Source organism: Prinia subflava, chromosome 9, assembly GCF_021018805.1.
Source record: "Prinia subflava isolate CZ2003 ecotype Zambia chromosome 9, Cam_Psub_1.2, whole genome shotgun sequence".
NCBI lineage: Eukaryota > Metazoa > Chordata > Aves > Passeriformes > Cisticolidae > Prinia > Prinia subflava.
The window spans coordinates 17,719,082-17,735,849 of NC_086255.1; the positions used below are offsets into that span (position 1 = coordinate 17,719,082).

General features: G+C 41.9%; 1 protein-coding gene across 2 annotated transcripts in view; it reads left to right on the top strand.

Annotated features, from left to right (window-relative positions):
- The window catches only part of ARHGAP22 (Rho GTPase activating protein 22), a 106,681-nt gene that overhangs the window by 64,818 nt on the left and 25,095 nt on the right, over window positions 1–16,768 (top strand). Inside the window, exon 3 of one of the 2 annotated variants that reach the window (XM_063405702.1) lies at window positions 6,658–6,786. In XM_063405702.1, the coding sequence (XP_063261772.1) occupies window positions 6,658–6,786 (129 nt within the window). Of the gene's footprint in view, window positions 1–6,657; window positions 6,835–16,768 lie in introns of both variants that reach the window. The other variant, XM_063405703.1, reaches the window with a different exon arrangement.

Below are 16,768 nucleotides of genomic sequence, written 5' to 3' on the forward strand. Positions count from 1 at the left end.
AAGAATCCTACGCTTGATCCTGACAACTGACACAGATCACTAACCTTAGGTTTATAAGGGTTTTCTGTAGTCCACGTACCAGTACAGAGAAGCTTTATTAGTGACTCTGTTCATGTTAAATCTTGTCTGATGTTTTTGCATAAGAAACCACAGTTCTGAGGTCTCATCTCTTTGTTGGTGCATTTTTAAAGCATTTTAATGGCTTCTGAAACCACAGAAGGCATAGGAGGGGAAAAGAGATCACAGGGCTTTTGGATTGCTTAATAGATGGTAGTGGCTTCAGAGTGTTTGCCTGCTTTTGCTTTATTCTCTGGGATGAATTCTAGGATATGGTATTGAAAAACCATTTACAGACTCATCAAAATCCTCTGCCCTGTTTTTTGACTTGGAAAATTTGATCAACTTCTACTTGTAGCTACCATGGAACTTGATGAAATAGAAAGTGCTTAAGGAAATTAGACATCTAATATTTGACTGAGAAGTCAATAAATTTTTAGTGCATGCTTGTAAATCCTGCCCTAAGAAAATCTGAACTGTGTCAGTTCAAGCTGAACTTCCTCATTACAATAATGGTTATTTAAGATTTCATTTTTCCCATTGACACAACTAAATTAATAAAGAATGTTAAAATCCCCCTAAGCTTCTTCTAAACCGTGGAAATGAAACACCTTTCACCTAGAGATGTGACTGTTTCTTTAGGAAAAAATGCCATTATGTTGTCCACTGGAACTGTGACACAGTGACTGTATTTTGATTCAAAGCTTGTTTCTTTCATTTCCATTCTACATGATACTAAATTCTTGTGCCTTGTTTTTTCTTAGTTTTGTATGCCTTTTAAAATACGATTTACTCAGCTCCACATCAACTTCCAACTCATATATTCCATATATAAATAGATGGGTGGGTGAGGATATAAACCAAAAAAATCATGGCAAGCACACATCACTGTTTACTGTACTGTTTAATTCCTCACAGATGATACCCATACTGGGAAACCCCCAGTTTTCCTTGTTTTTATCTCACTCCTTGACTGCTTCAGATTTTGCTTGATGTTTTTTCTGTTCTCAGCCAGCCTAAATGGACCCTTTCAAGATGAGTTTCGTATTCACAGTAAATTTCCCATTCTATTAAAAATAATTCAGAAAAAAAGGCAGATAAGTTTCAAGTGATGCTATGGCAGGTTAACCCAGGATTCAGCTGTAATAGACAGGGTCTATCTCCAGCATTTAGGTTCTTGAAAACCTTTGTTTGGGGTGGAAAGTGCTCAGGGTAGAAGTTCAACATTAGCTAGAATCAAAGGTAAAAAGACTGAAGAAATGGAATCAAGTTTCAATTGTCTGTTCAAAGCATTCTTAATGAACTTCTGCTTACTCATTGATACTTCTTTTGTCTCTTGATCCAAAGATCAAGACTGGTTTTCTTTGGTTTTTTTTTTTTTTCTGCTATGCAAAGAAAGATTCCGTCGAACAGAGCGATCCTTATTATTGTCAGAATTCATCTCCTCATTTTTCACCTTCTTTCACCTTTCATTACCAGGGATTTGGGCCCTGAATTCTGATACTCACCTTAAAGCCAATCGTAAAGGGCCAGGTCAGGGAAGATGAATCATTGCAATTGTTCTTTGCAGCAGTGAGTGCTAGTTTTTGACCATTTGTCAAGGTCTTTGTTGCTGCTTGTCTGCAGTCAAAGGCTTCCTGCCACTGCTTGCTGTGGCACTGAGGGCAGCCACGTCAGCTGGGCCGTGTGTTTCCCACCAGCCACCCTTCCCCGCCTGCAGCCGCACCGCGCACGGCCGGCTGCAGCTCAGCCTCACTGCAAGGGCTGCAGCTGCTACCCACACCAAAGCAGGGCTGACACCTACACAAACACCTCTGTGTATACACATACACAGGCTGCTGTCATGGTGGAACTTCTCAGGAGGCTCATATGAGGTCAATACACAAGCACATCAGTAAGAAGAATGATGTAAGAAATGGGTCAAAGGCAAATCAGAGGGGGGAGGTGGAAGTAAAAGAAGTTCCCTAAGCAAAGGAAGAAGCAGCCAGCTTCAGAACCCAACAGCAGCTTTGCTGTTGAATATAAAAGTTCCTCTTTTTATATACAATGAGGCAGTCTCATCTTCTATGCAGAAGTCCAGTCCTGTTCCCCGTGAATTTCTGTTCTGTACAGACAAAGGGGATCTAAGGCGTGGCTTCACAAGTGATCTTAAGGAAGTTAAGCTTGACTGAATGAGGTTCAAGGCAACCCAAAACTTCAAGCTTTTCTGTATTGGAAAGAGCTGTATAAAGGCAGTGATGCAGCCTGTCTCTTGCAGGTTCTTTGAACAGGAACACAGGGCAGGACAAGTAAATGTCACAAAATTATACCTTATGTTTTGCATGTTCCAGTGAGTGCTTACCTGTCTAAGGATGGTCAAAAAAAGAATTTTCATTAAAAAGGGCCTTGAAGAGTAGATTGTGACTGACTCCTGCTGCTGTTGCAGCACCACATCTCACCTTTAGCAAGATTTAGTCCCAGGGTTTTTGCATTTAATCTTCCCTTTTGAGGGGCATGGGGGGAAGCTGAAAGGAGGATCATTTCCAAGGACTGGGAGGTGGATTGCTCTGAGGTGGCTGCTGCCATTAGCAGGTCATGGCTCCCAGGCCATATCAAATGAAGAAACTGAGTGGAGGCACAGGAGAGCAGTTCTGCCAGCTTGAGTTAGTCTGGTCTTGGAGAGAGCATTTTTGCACTGCAGCTGGGGACCTGGAGCTAAACTGTTCCCCACAGGCAAAGACACCTAGCAGGGTATGTAAAGCACTTCGACAAAGTGCTTGGGACAGGGGCAGCAAAGCATTCAAGTCAGCTGGGACCTGCAGCCCTTTTGGTGAGGAGCAACAATCAAACAAATCTCTTTTTCCTTCTAGGCTCTTACATTTACTGTGTATGATGACATGGTTGCCATCACCTTCCTTACCCACCCTTCAAGTTGTTCAGTTTCTGTATGGCTGGATGAGAGGCAAATAGAGCTGCCAACTTGCTTCGTAGATAAGGATGAAATCCAGTGCATCTTGTCCAGCATACACAAGAAGTCTGCAGCAGCAACTGAATACAGGATCCCCTGGTCATAGGCTAATGTTAAAGCAGATTGATCCCCAGAGTTAAGCCCTCTGTTCCTGCCACATCTGTTGAGACACTTGCACACTGTTTGTGTTTGCAGTTTTATTTTGTCTCTGTTTAGGATATGAAAGTAGTTTTGAGCAAAAGGACTGGAATGTCTGCCCATGGCAATCCTGAGCTACACAGGGTTTGTCTCTGAGGCCCAGTCTTGGGCTTGATTGGAAGCTTGATTAAAGATGAGTGAGAAATTCTGTTCAAGGGTATAAAAAATCCTTGTCTATGTTTAAAATCATTAAGAGTGTTCTTCCCCATCATGATGCTGAGTGGCCAGACATCCTGTTTGATTCATACAATAGAAGTAGAACTTGTGTGCTTCAGGGTTAAACATCAGCCATAGTAAGGGCTGGAGCTCCCTTAGTGGCAGAGGAAAGGTGTGACTTCAGTAGCTGAATATGAATGTCATCCTGCTGTGAGAGGCAAAACTAAAATTCTGTCACCAAGTGTTTCTGGGCAGGAAGCTTTGATATTATTTTCCTAAAGCAATTCCTAAAGTCTGGTGTGTTTGAATTGATATAGTGTTGTGTTTCCACTTCAAACCTGATACTCATGATAGGATCCTGCTTTGTGTCTGAGCCCATAAAAGAAATCATCTGGGAATTTCAGGCAAAATTCTAGACTTCTAAGAAGTTTATTGTGACATTGTTTCCTTGGACTGTTTGTTTATTCGTTTGTTTGTGGAGGTTGTTGGGGGTTTTGTTTTTTTGTTTTAAGAAGATCTAGGTGTTTGAATTTGTCTGTTTCTCATTCTTGTTACTACCAAGATTGGAAAACTGTTGAATGTAGAGAGATGTGTCTGGGCCCTGCCTTTTAGTAACCCCTAATTTTTCTGCTTGATGCCTCAAGGATGTAGTGGAAGGAACCACCTAAGTGTACAAAGAAATTCAAGTAAAACGTTAATAAAAAAAGAAAATGTTTACAGCTGGGTCTCCATGCTCTGCCACTGCACAGTCACATCATGCTAACGTAAGAAACAATTCTGAAGTGCATTCTTATTTCTAAGCTGGCCTTCATGTGTGGAGTTGCCTTCATTTGCTTGTACTTACATGTCTAGTCACTCCTGACTCTCCCACAGGCAGATTGTGGGGTCATGACCTTGCTCCTATTTCAAGTTTCAGTGAGGAAAGCCAAACATGGAGGAACTGTATGTAGTCTTTGGCAGAATCTCAGGTCTGGTGTGTACAGAAATCTTTTTTTTCCCATGCAGTTTTTGCTTTTTACAGACTCAAATAGAAGTACAAATGTTTGGGGGGGTTTTTTTATTTCCCCAAATGCTTGCATAAAATCTGTTTATGAAGGTACAGAAAGCAGCTGGCTGGTCCAAAGTGACATCTTAGGGGAAGGAGATTTGTAGTCAGGTCCCTCTGGTACAGTGATTCCTTGGGAAGATTCTGATGCCAGTTTTGCAGAAGTCCAGTAAGTCATCTTCATCCTCTGCTCATTTTGTTTGTTATGGCAATCTTTGTAAGGATTAGTGCACAAAATTTAGTTTGTGATTCATTCTAAGGCAAGCTTCTGGTCTTTTCTTGCCCTTCATAGCTTGGGTGGGCGAGATATCAGCTGATCTCTTTAAACTTCAGAACAGGATGTATTTTTACCTTGACCAAATTCAGTTGTTTGCTGGTGGTGGGACCCATACAATAAATGTCTTTTTGAGGCTGTTTCGTTTCTTTGAAGGATGATGGCCTAGCTTGAGGCCATCTATCTGCCAAATGCCACATCCTGAAACCCTTTTCTGATGTGTATTGAGGGCTGTGGAAAGCCTCTTTCAATTGCATCTCTTATGAAACTTTTGATAGTGAAAAAGGGCATGTCAGTAGGTCTGCTGGGTAAGGTGCAAGAATTAGACTTCACAGCCTCTGCTTTCACCATGAGGCTGAGTACGTTGGTAAAAAGGATTTGGGCAGTGCCAGGAATTTCCCGGACTGCAGTTTCCTGTGCAGTTTTGTATACAAAGCATTAAGTATGTCTTCCTTGCAGTGCAATATGCTGGGACATTGATCAGTTCAGATGCTTGCATCCTAGCCTTGAGCTGGAGAGCTGTTCTCTTTATATACCTTAAGGAATATGAATAATTCAGTAAATCAAAAAACGGGAGACTGTCCAAGAGGATTTGGGCACATGTGGGGAAAAAGTTTTTCTTTCTTAAGCTGCACGAGTAGTCCCTGGTGGCTGTTGTTTCTCCTCTTTACTGAAAGACTGCCTCAGTTTCCCAGTTTAGAGAATTACTTCTCGGAGAACCACAAAATACTTCCCAGTGCATCTCATTTTACCACTTCTGCTTTGCAAATCAATAAATGTTCCATGAGTGTGTCAAGGCAGGAAAACAATTAATAGCAAGAAAAACTAGATCCTTGGCTTGCAGGCAGCTCCCAGCTTGCTTCTTTCCCCAGATTAGCAAGGATTTAAGCAGCTCATGTTCTGTGTATGCTAAATCAGCTCTGCAGAAACCACAGCATACCATCATCCTGCCCTTATCTCTGAATTCCACGGGCAGGCAATCTCAGCTGCTCAGCACGGGCTGGCAGCTTTGGCTTGGCAGTAGGTGCTGAAAGCCCTGTGAGCGTGGAAATGGCAGTGACACACAGCTCAGATGTTATCTCCCTAGCAAAGGCAGAGGCAGTTTCCATGGTGATGGAGAAGCTCCAGGCTCCGGGGATGCAGCTGCTGAATTGGACAGCATCAGTAGCCTTTTCATACAGAGGCTATTCTAATAAGGCTTTTATGTGTTTATGTGGCACTCACTAGGTTCCAGCTCTGGAACATAGAATGAAGGGTGAGGGGAAGACTTAAATTGTTGGAGTGAGCGCTGACCTAAAAATGAAACAGGAAAAGCAGGGTCAAAGTGTTTCAAGTATTGGAATATCCACAAGGGACAGTTTTTTGTGATATCCTGAGGGAATTTCATATTCTTGTCAGTGATTTTTCCAGATGTTGCACACTAACATTAATAGCTCCTAAAGTTTTTACATTAAGTGGAAGACTCAGAATCATATCCCCAGTTCTTAAATTTCTTCTGACTTGGATCCAAAACCAGAATGGATCTCTTTCTCTGTATTGAGACTATAAATATCCCAGAGACTCGGAGACAGTGGATGATCTTGTGACTTCTACATCTGAAGCATTTTAAAATGTCTTACACTTCACTTGGTCTCCCTTTTGGTTAAAAATCTCTCAATACCTTAGCACAGGTATGTGGAATTAATTTCTTACTTTTGCTACAGAGTCTTACAGCCTGTGCTTTTGCTTTTCTTATTGCTGAGACAGCAGATACAACATCTCCAGGTTCCCCACACTGGAAATGCATATTTTGCACTTCTGCTTTGATCCTCTATCAATGTGTGCTCTGTGGGTGCCACAGCACATCAGCAGGAATTGTCTGTAAAGCTGCTCAATTAAAATAGTAATTTGATTATTTTGACTGAGATTTTTGACAGTGTTAAGCTTTGGTTGCTCTCCTCTGAACTGGATACTAAAAGAGATTTGTATTCTGTCTTTCAGGTGGTACAGGAGACCGGGAAAAGATGCCTGTCAATCATGAGGCTTTCCTGCTCATGGCTAATTCCCAGAATGAAATGGAAGATTGGGTGAAAGCCATCCGACGGGTTATATGGGCTCCATTTGGTGGAGGTATTGCAAATAGCTCACATGCACATAAATTAAAACATTTGCCTCAAGGTAAAACATATTCTTGTGATACTAGGATATGTATAACACTGTAAAATCACTGAGATGTCTAGATAAGCTCTTGATTGTCTGAAGTGTTTTGAAGCAAGGGATGAGGTTGATTTTTTTTTTTCTTTTTTTTTTTTTTTTTTTGCTAGCAAATGGACAGAAATGAAAGGGGACTGCACATCCACAGTGTGTAAGTCTGTCTTAGTCAGAAATTTGTGGTAGTAACACACATACCACTATTGTCAGTATTCAGTTCTTTACAGCAAAATACTCTGTGGACCTTATGGGAATGAAGGGTTCTGTTCAGTTATCTCAATTTTCTTCCTTAAGGGCAGATGCCCATCTTGAACATCTACACAGCCAGAAACAGCAAAACTTTGATTAAGTTAATATAGGGCCCAGTTGAGCAGGCAAAGCATCCACTGGCTTCAGTGGGGTGCAGCCTGAGGAAGAACAGGGTCAGGCTGAGTGAACACCTGTAGGGTAACACAGCCACTGACAATCCCTGTAGTTAAAATGACCAAACATACAGACTTTCACTGTTGACATTATACCACAATCTTTGAATTCTCAAGTCAGTAGATTAGATAGGAGTTGTTTTCCTGGTTTAGCATAGAACAAGGACTCACAGATTTTTCTTCTGGGTTTGGTGTTGGTGACAGCAGCTACTGGCCTGGTACTGGGCACTGTGCTTTGAAGTGACTTGGGTATTACTGATGGAGTTCATGCAAACAGTGGTATCGTATGCAGATAGTGCTGTCGACCACTTTTGAGAGGTACAGATAAAAAAGTGCCAGATAAGGGTTAAGTAATACAATTACTCTTGCTGAAATGAAGGCACTAGTTTTCCTGGGTCTACAAAGGAAAAAGTGACCTTGATACTAGGAAGATCCAGTGTTTGTTAGTCATTTATGTCCAGGGGTTTTGTTTGTTCAAGTGACTCTTGAAATTTGGAGTCTCTGGGTAGCAGCACTTGGTTTGTCTGGAGGAAATACAATCTCTACTGATGCAATTTTTTCCAAGGTACTTCTTTCACTTAGCAGAGAGGGTCTAGGTACAAAAGTTAGCTTGTGTCTGATCTGTTACACCTGTGTGATCATCACACTGTGATGCTGTTGTGCTGTGGGCAGAAAAAGCCCTCTTTGCTAGTAGAAAACTATTCAACCAGAATTTCTCCTCAAACATGAGTATGTGCTTCTTTTGCTTCCCTTCTGAATTCCAGTCCACAGTCTTTTAGACTGGGGTCAGTGCAGGTCCTCCATCAGAAGTCTTAGAATCTCAAAGCTGGTATTTCTGTAGACACTCGTAGTTGACTTTATGGTGTGTATTTTATAACTTTGCAATGTACATGCAAGAAATACTGTGAGTAAAAAAGTGACATTCAGTCATGATAAATGATGCACTGTCTAGCAATAGCCATCTTTAGGGCATGATATTGCCAGCACTGCTGGTATTAGTGCAAATTTGGCTTCATGTTTTGCTTGTGTCTTGTCAGTCTCTTGAAGTAGTAGAACAAAACAAACATCTTTAAGTATTAAAATAATAAATAATTAAAAATCCAAATATTTTAAAAACAAAAGCATGAGAATGGCATAAAGATAGTGATGGATTTCCCTTTTTGTTTGTTTCTTTCTGGGGCTGGTATTGTCCTAATAAATTGGCTAAGTTTCTTTACCTTTGAATTTCTCTGCAAAGCAGTCAGATAATATTCTGGTCTTTAAATGGGGCAGATACTCTTACATTGATTCCAGGAACTGGAGCTTTATGAAGCATCAAAAAACAATAATGAGGATGTGGAAGCAAGGCAGCACAGGGGAGATTAGAGCAGTGCAGGGGGGAATAGAGCAGCTTCTGTTTGTTGCTATTTTCACATCCTGCAGGCTTGATCTGGCTCAGTGATCAAAGTCAGTAAAGGCTGCTTTGGCTGTTGGTAAGAGCCAGCTTAAGCACTGTAGAAGAGAAGCACTGGCGTTTGCAGGGTTGGAAAGAATTGCAGTTGTGTATCAATGTTTTTTCTCCATCTGTGAATAAAAACAGGCCAAGGACATGGGTACATGTTGGGCAGTCACTCTAGCCTGAGCTCTCTGCCCTAATACTCAAAGGCATTAGCCTAAAGCCATCTTGACTATGCCTGCCTTGTGGTCCAAGCTGCAAGAGCTGATTCTCAGGTTGTGGCCACTTCCCTGAGCTGGTGAAGGGCAGGAGTGGTCTTCTACCCCCAGCAACCATGTGTTCCACCACACTGCATTCTGCTGATACTGGGAGTTTGGAGTTGTGCAGTAGGGAACGACCTGGCAGGAAATAAAAGAGGGGGAGGATTAGTTTGTAGGTAGATTGATTCCTTGGCCCTGCTAACCATGCAGCTGCAACACCAGTAATTCCAGCACAACGTGGGCAATGGAGAGACTTGATGGCATGGAGAGGGGCAGGCTTCTTTATTCTGGCTGCACCCACACCTAAACTGTCTTAAAGAAACCGTGGAGCTGCATCCTCAGTTCCTTTGCACTTCAGAAAAAATGTATAGGAATGCCAATAACTGGGAAACAGTAAAGATAATCAAACTGTTGTTCCCAAATGTTTTTCAGCTAATTTGAGGAAATGATCAAACTTGCACCTTCTCCATCATAATCAGAGCAGGACAGTTTCTCTGAGTGAAATTCCAGCTTAACTCAAATGTGGGAGGACAATAAACATAGCTGTCTCTGTTTTAATGGAATAATTTGAACTCTGCTTTACCACCACCACTAATTTGAGAGCCAAGTCTTATCTATCAACACTTTTTAATATATTAAGCTAAAGGGAGGAGTTAAAAAGCAGGCTTTATATGTAAATAGGCAGCCCTGGAGAAGGTTGATATGGTGTAAAAATTAATTATGCCAAGATAAAAAGGAAGGCTTAACCACACTTTAATCTTTGCTGATGTATTGAAAAAACATAAATAAAAAAAGGTTCAGGGTACCTTCTTATGTGTTATTGCCGGCATATGAACTGTGCTTAAAGGTGAACTGCAAAGGCTTCTTAAAATAAAACAGAAAACTCCCCAAAGCTGCTGAGGATCACAAGTTACTGATAGAAGACACAGTCAGGTTTAAAAGCTGTATGGAATGTGTTCTTTGAAATACGCTTCAAATGTGACCTTAAAATAAAATCTTAGAGTTCCTAAGTCTTTTGAAGAAGAGCTGTCTTGTTTATAGGGAAAATAATCTCTAACAAGTTTTCTTGAGTTCCAGGCTTCTGAATTCTTGAGTCTAGTACATCTCATTTAGAGCAGAAGATTCTGTAAACTGAGATTTGAGAGTACTCCACACATTTTAATAAAGAAGTTTGTCACAGTGACTTGATAAAAGTGACTTTTGGAGGATGTTCTGAAAGAGGGTGATTGAAACTATTTTCTGTGATCCTTCTTACCTCTGTGACGTTTTGCTCCAAATTTACAGCACTAAAAGCTTATCTGGAAAGCTCCTCTGGAGGTGTCCTAGTCATGCTGTTTAGTGGGTGCTCATTAATGTGAAGTGTTTGTAGAAGTTCCACAGTGCTAAATCAAAGGGGTTGTGGCTGTAGGTTTGGGTGAGAGTGACCTTGCTCTTGCCCTCCCAAGCTGGATGCATTCAAAGTAGTTGGGGGAGAGAGGAGGTCCTGTACAAGTGTGTGGCAGGACTGTGCTTCTAGTCTGAGGAGGTATAGCCACTGAAAAGGAAGTTCCTTTTTGTGTGCCTTCCTCATTTCTGTCTAACATCAGCTGTAAAACAAAGTCTGTCTAGGACTGAGTTTCTGGGCTTGAGATATAAGACCTCAGCTTTTTGGTGCCCGAGTTGAATGTCAGGTGGCATAATTCTCTGAGAGCTCAGCACACAACCAGCACAGCATGGGGACAGAATCACTCTGTGTTAATCTTTATTTATGTTTGTGTTTGTTTTCTACTGTTTACATATTCTGTCTTGCCATGAGCAGTTCCTTGCTTCTCTGCCAGAAATACGTGTCTCAGCCCCTTTCTTTCCCCTTTACTTTATCCTGGTTTCTCCTCCTCTTCATCCCAAGCTTTCATCAGTTACTTGTGATGGAGGGGAGGTGAAGCAATTGGAAGGGATGTGTTTCCCTTAGGCAATCATGAACAGCTTTACCCTGTGACAAAGTAATTGTGTTGCCAGAGCTTCATGAATAGTTTTTCTACTCAGGAGGAATAGTCACTATTAAATTGGTGGGGTCTGAAGAAATGTCCACTGAGGAAGCTGTTCTACTGTTACTAATTCCAGACATCTTTCCCATATAGATAAAGCATGATGTGTGCATTCTTTATTCTTCTGCCAGAAAACAGTGCAGAGAATGGGGATTTTTGGGAACCAGAACCCTGTGAAATTATGTCTTGTATTAGGGGAGAGGTGAAAGATGTGGGACAAGGTATCTGAGGTGTAATTTAATTCCTGGCTCAATGTCCTTATGGGTACTGGAAGACTAGCCCTGCGTAGGGCTCATTAGGGATCCTGCTTCAGATGAGTAAATGTCTTTGAGATAACATCTGCATGAGAACAAACACAACTGTTTTGAAGGGTTAGATATTGATATTAGATGCATATCTGCCAGGTTACCAAACTATTTAGGAGCTAGGATACGACATTCAGTTTTGGGGAGTCTTGAATTTTAATTTTTCCACCTGTAAGATGGGAATTTTCCAGTAAGAGCGGCATAAACCTAGAGCCATGTCAGTGAATTTAAGATTCTAAGCTTCCACTGAAGAGGTAATGGAGAGGAGGAGAGAGGTGGCTTCTGTTATTTGCCCAGTCTGGAGACAGAGAGGTGGTTTCTACTCTCTTTCTTGTTTGTGAGCTCCTGCAGAGTGACAGCCTCAAGTAGGATTCCTGACTGGGTCAGGAGGAGCCCCTTCAGGAGGTGTCAGGATGGGCTTCCCTTGTGCCGGCTCCCCCAGGTGTGTGGGAGTGGCGCTGGGTGTTTGTTGTGCTGATACCTGCTCTTATCTCTGCACCCAGATAGCTGGCGCCTGATGCAGCTTATCAGTGTTTGCTGTAGCTGTTGTCAAATGCTGGGAGATGGCCCCAGCCCGGGGAACAGGAAGAGAAAGATGATGGGGGCTGTGAGGTCAGGTATCTGCCCAGGACTGGGGAGGCCTGAGTCATCTCAGAGGCCAGGAGGTGCTGGGTCAGCCTTGCCCCCAGGCAAAAGTGTCGCAAATGGTGCACCTATAGATATGGAAACTAAGATACAGTAACTAAAGTAAGATGGGAGTGGATCTTGCTGCTAGAACTGTTTACAGCAGAGAATGTTCTAAGGTCTGTTTCTGAGACCTGATTAAGTTCTTTTTTTCCTAATGTATCTCTGTCAGATATACCTGGAGCTTCTATATCTGCTGTATGACCAACTTTTTACCATCACATTACAGCCTGGAGGTAGGGAAGGCAATTGTCCTCATTTTTTTTAAAGAGGGATCTGAAATATTGAGCAATCATTATGACTTGCCTGAGGTGACAGTGACTATCTGTAGAAGAACCACTCTGAATGCACTGTTCTGTAAGGCACATAGAAGGATTACACCCATGGACCTTGACTGCAGGCATGTGTTTGGAAGAATTCCATGGGATATGATATGAGAGAGGAGAGGACCAGGAGATCTTGTGGATTTTCAAAGATTACATCCTTCAGTCTCAAGAACTGTCCTCTTCTTTGTGCAGGAAACCGAGTGAAGGTGGTGGAGGTTGCATGGATGAACAAGATGCTTGTGACAAAGCTCATTAGCTAAAAAAGAAGCACAGAAGTGAAAGCAGAGACAGGTGACCTGAGAGAAGGGATACAGAGACATTTCTGAGCATGCAGGAGTGGACTTAGGCTAAAGCAATCTGGGATTGAATCTGGCAAGGGATGAGAAGGGCAGTGCTGGGGCCAGTACTGTTTAACAACTTTGTTAATGACCTGGTGAGTGGGACAGAGGACAGCCTCAGCAAGCTTGCAGATGATATTGGGAGGACTCATTTGTGCATCAGATGACTGGTGTGTCATCATTTAGAAGGGTCTCAACAGGCTGAAGGAAGGGGTGAATAGGAACCTCATGAAGTTCAGCAGGGAGTAATGCGAAGTCCTGCACCTGCAGATGATGAGCATAAGGAACAGCACACATAGGGAGCTGACTGACTGGAGAGCATCTTTGCAGAGAACAGCTGGGATGCTCTTGGACAAATTGAACAGGAGCCAGCAATGCACCCTTGTGGCCAGCAAATTCTTGGGCTGCTTTGGGAAGAGCATTGCCAGCAGGTTCGGGGAGGTGAGCCTTCACCTCAGCACCAGTAATCCAATGTCTTTTGTTCTTTGTCCACTTCTGATCTGCCTGGAACAAGAAGGCCATGGGATTACTGGAGTGAGCCAAGTGAAAGGTCACAAGCAGAAATAAAAAGAATGAATGGATTAAAAATAAAATTAGTTGTGTTCATAGAAGATAAATCTGCCTGGGCAGTCAAAGACTGATTTCTGGAGGTAGCCACTAGCTTAATATGCCCATTTTACAAAGAGCAGTTCAGCTTTAGATAAGATGTTATGGTGCTTGTGTTTGCTTTCCTCTTCTCTTCAGCTATGATGTGCCATGGAGGGTTGAGAGTGGCTATACATTTTTATGTTGTTGGTGACTATGCCTGTAGCACACAGTTTGCCCAGTACCACCCCCTACACTGGTGGTGTCTCAGGGACTATTCCTGTAATCAGTAGATTCATGTTTGACATTTGAGAGCTGACAGTCTTAAAAACACTGGTGGTTCTCCCTGCACGACCTGGCAGCGTGTTAATGGGACAAACGTGTTCCTGTGGTGTTTCTCAGCTTGCAGGCAAGTACTTTAATTTCTGTGTATTAGTCCTTTGATGACTATTATGAGAGTATGTAATTACTGAATGAAAGGGAATGGTCGCTGGCTCCTTGCAAATTTCAATTTTAACCATTTAGGAATTGAGAAGAAATAAATTCACCCTGTCTCTCTTTTTCTATTTTCTTTCTAATGTTACCCATCTCTCATCCACAGTTGCTCCTTTTTTCTTCTACTTTATCATCATGTAATTGGACTTGCAATTTCCCCTTCATGTCTTCTCAGCTGCAAATTAGAGAAGGGAACATTCAGCTCTTTACCGCTTCTGGAAATGTTCTTTAAAGGCTCACAAATTTACTGAAGTGTTTTACCTATTTTATAAATAGGAACTAAATGCTTCCTCTTTCCCAAGCACAGCTGGTCAGGTTCAGATGTTGCTGGAACTTAGACAATGACCTTATTGCCTGGGTGGTGAAGCTGTTAGTTGAGGAGGATTTTAGCTGGACGTAGAGGATAAAGATAAATACATGTGAATTAGGTAACAGATTTTCATAATTGATTGAGTTTGAGGATGCAACAAAGTGAAACCATATACAATTGACCTGGTAGTGAGTTTTACAATTGAGAGACTGATAGAGGTATTTATGATGAAGTTTAATTTAAATAAGCATCCATGTGCTCAGTGTTGATCCTGTCTGTGTCTCAGTGAATGATTGTTCTTAACTTATCAGCCCCGGGATATGAGAAGGCTTGGGAGATGGAAAAGCCTCAGGACATAAGCTTGTTTGGCTTTCTGAATGGATAAAAGTGCCTAATGTGCTGAATGTTGGCTGTGAGTCTGGATCACTGTTCCTGCCAGGTTCCTGGATGGCCAGAAATCAGGTGAATAATTTTATTCCATACTAGAGGTTTCAGACTCTGTGATTCTTTCATTTGAACCCACAGCTGGAATTCTCATCCATCTCTAGTGATAAAACACTGGTGGCAACCATTACACTGTCATAACTATTTTTTACTTACCAACACCCAGAATCTTTGTAAAGCTTTTCTGTACAGTGAGGGCATCAACAAGCAGCACCACTTGAAAGAGGTGACCTGCTGAGTGCTTTCTACAGACATAGCTTCAGACAACTTTATGGAAGCTGTCTTTTAAACATAGAGAGACATATGCAAGGGTAAGTAAGTAAAAAATTCTGTAAAATGTGATCTTAGGCTGTGAGGAGAAAAAAGTTGTCCTGGGCATGTAGGTCCCAATCACTGCTTGCTAAAAGACATTTTTTGCTGCTCTTTATGTTTTGTTCTCTAAACACTCTTGCCTTTGTTTAGAGAGAAATAGAGCAATAAACACAGGGGGTTGGCTGTGGATTCAGAATGCTGTGGTTAAGTGGTGTTTAGGTCTGTTTATCATCTTTTCTCTATGAGCACAGTTACAGTCTCAGTTTGGAGCATAAACTGGTCAGTCCATCACTGGGTAATTTTACAGTGCTGCTTAGTCAGTTCCTTTCCTGGCATATTTTAGAGAGATAGGAAGACACATCACACAGGTTAAGAAGAATCTACTGTGGTAGAAAGGTGAGCATAGCTATTTGCAAATCTTTAACCCAGAGTGAACTGTTTTATCAGTCAGTAAACAGAAGCCTGTTTACCCTTAAAAGTTTAAATTTCACCAGTAAGGGTTAAGACCCCAGTCCAGAGCAGGGGAGGGGTATGGGGACATAATTTTGTTCAGAGAAGGATCTGACCAAAGTGTTTGGAGAGGGAGGAAATGGGAAATTTCTGTACAGAAGACATTAGTGCTGAAATTTCTCCTACTGGGTTCAGCTGTGTGGCTGATCACCTCTAGCCAGTTCACTGCCAGCTTTCAGCACATTAGATGATCAAGTAACCAGGTATGCCTGTGTTAAAAAATGTGTCTATACAAGGTTCAACCTTCTTGAAAAATAGGGAACTTCAGCTATGGTTCTAATGTTGATACTAGGCCCTTTCTGTACAAATGGAGCAATTTCCTAGATCTGAGCTCCCTCTGATCTGCTGGAGTGTACCTGTATATTAGCTAATCCTCTAAGCCAGTGTCTAAAAATACACACACCCCATGGGCACTTGCTAGAGCTGTGCAAGCCAACAAGTTTGCTCACAGTCAGAGATGAGCAGAAATACTCTGAGTTCATGCAGGTTCACCATTCCTGTCTGTTGCAACCAGACTGAAGACTGAATTTCACCTGAGTTAGATGCCAAGCCTGAAACATGCCTGGATTCTCAGAGGTGGTGTGAGCTGTAGTGAACTTTCCAGCCAAACCAGGCTTGTAGTGCTGTGTAAAGGCAGGATGCTTTCTACCTGTTCTGGTACCTGCAGCAGAAGAACTGCAGTGGTGCTAGCTCATGAGAGCAGTGCTGGGGCTCTCTCCATGCAATGGCCCTGGGAAAGAAAATGCTTCCACCTCCCCAGCAGCAAGTTCATGGGAGGTGTAATGTTTGAACAATTTTATAATCCTAAATTGTTTTCTAGAAAATAAGAGCTGCTAAACTTTTCTACGGTTAAACAGCTTCACACCAGTGGGGAAAGAGGGAGTTCAGTCTCCATTACTCATTCTATCCTTGGCACATATGTATAGGGAGATCTCCAGGTGAAAACTTGGATGACATTTTATATTTTCAGTGTGGCAAATTATTTGTTTTATATTGCTTTCTTGCAGTATCAAGTACACTTCTGGAGTCTGCAGCTCCTGCAATCCAGTGATTATGTATGAACCTTGGATTTCATTTTTGACAAATGTGGTTAGCAGAGAAACAGGATCCAAGTGTGCCATGCAAATTCAAAACACAGAAGAAAAACTTTATATATATATATATATATATATATATATATATATATATATATATAGTGATTTTATTCCAGTCTCATCATATCCCATAGCCTAAGTCATGAATTTTAATCCCATGTTTTTAAAAGGATTGAGAGTTTCATGGCGGGTGTGTAGCACAGTGCTGCTGTCACAGGACACCTAGAACTGCAAAGGGAGCAACTGAAATAGCTGCCGTTTTCTGTTTTAATTCTGATGCATATGTGAGCAAGCATGTGCTCCAGCTTTTTTCTCTCACCAGAGAGCTGTGTTTGCTCTTTGGAGAAGAGTTTGCAT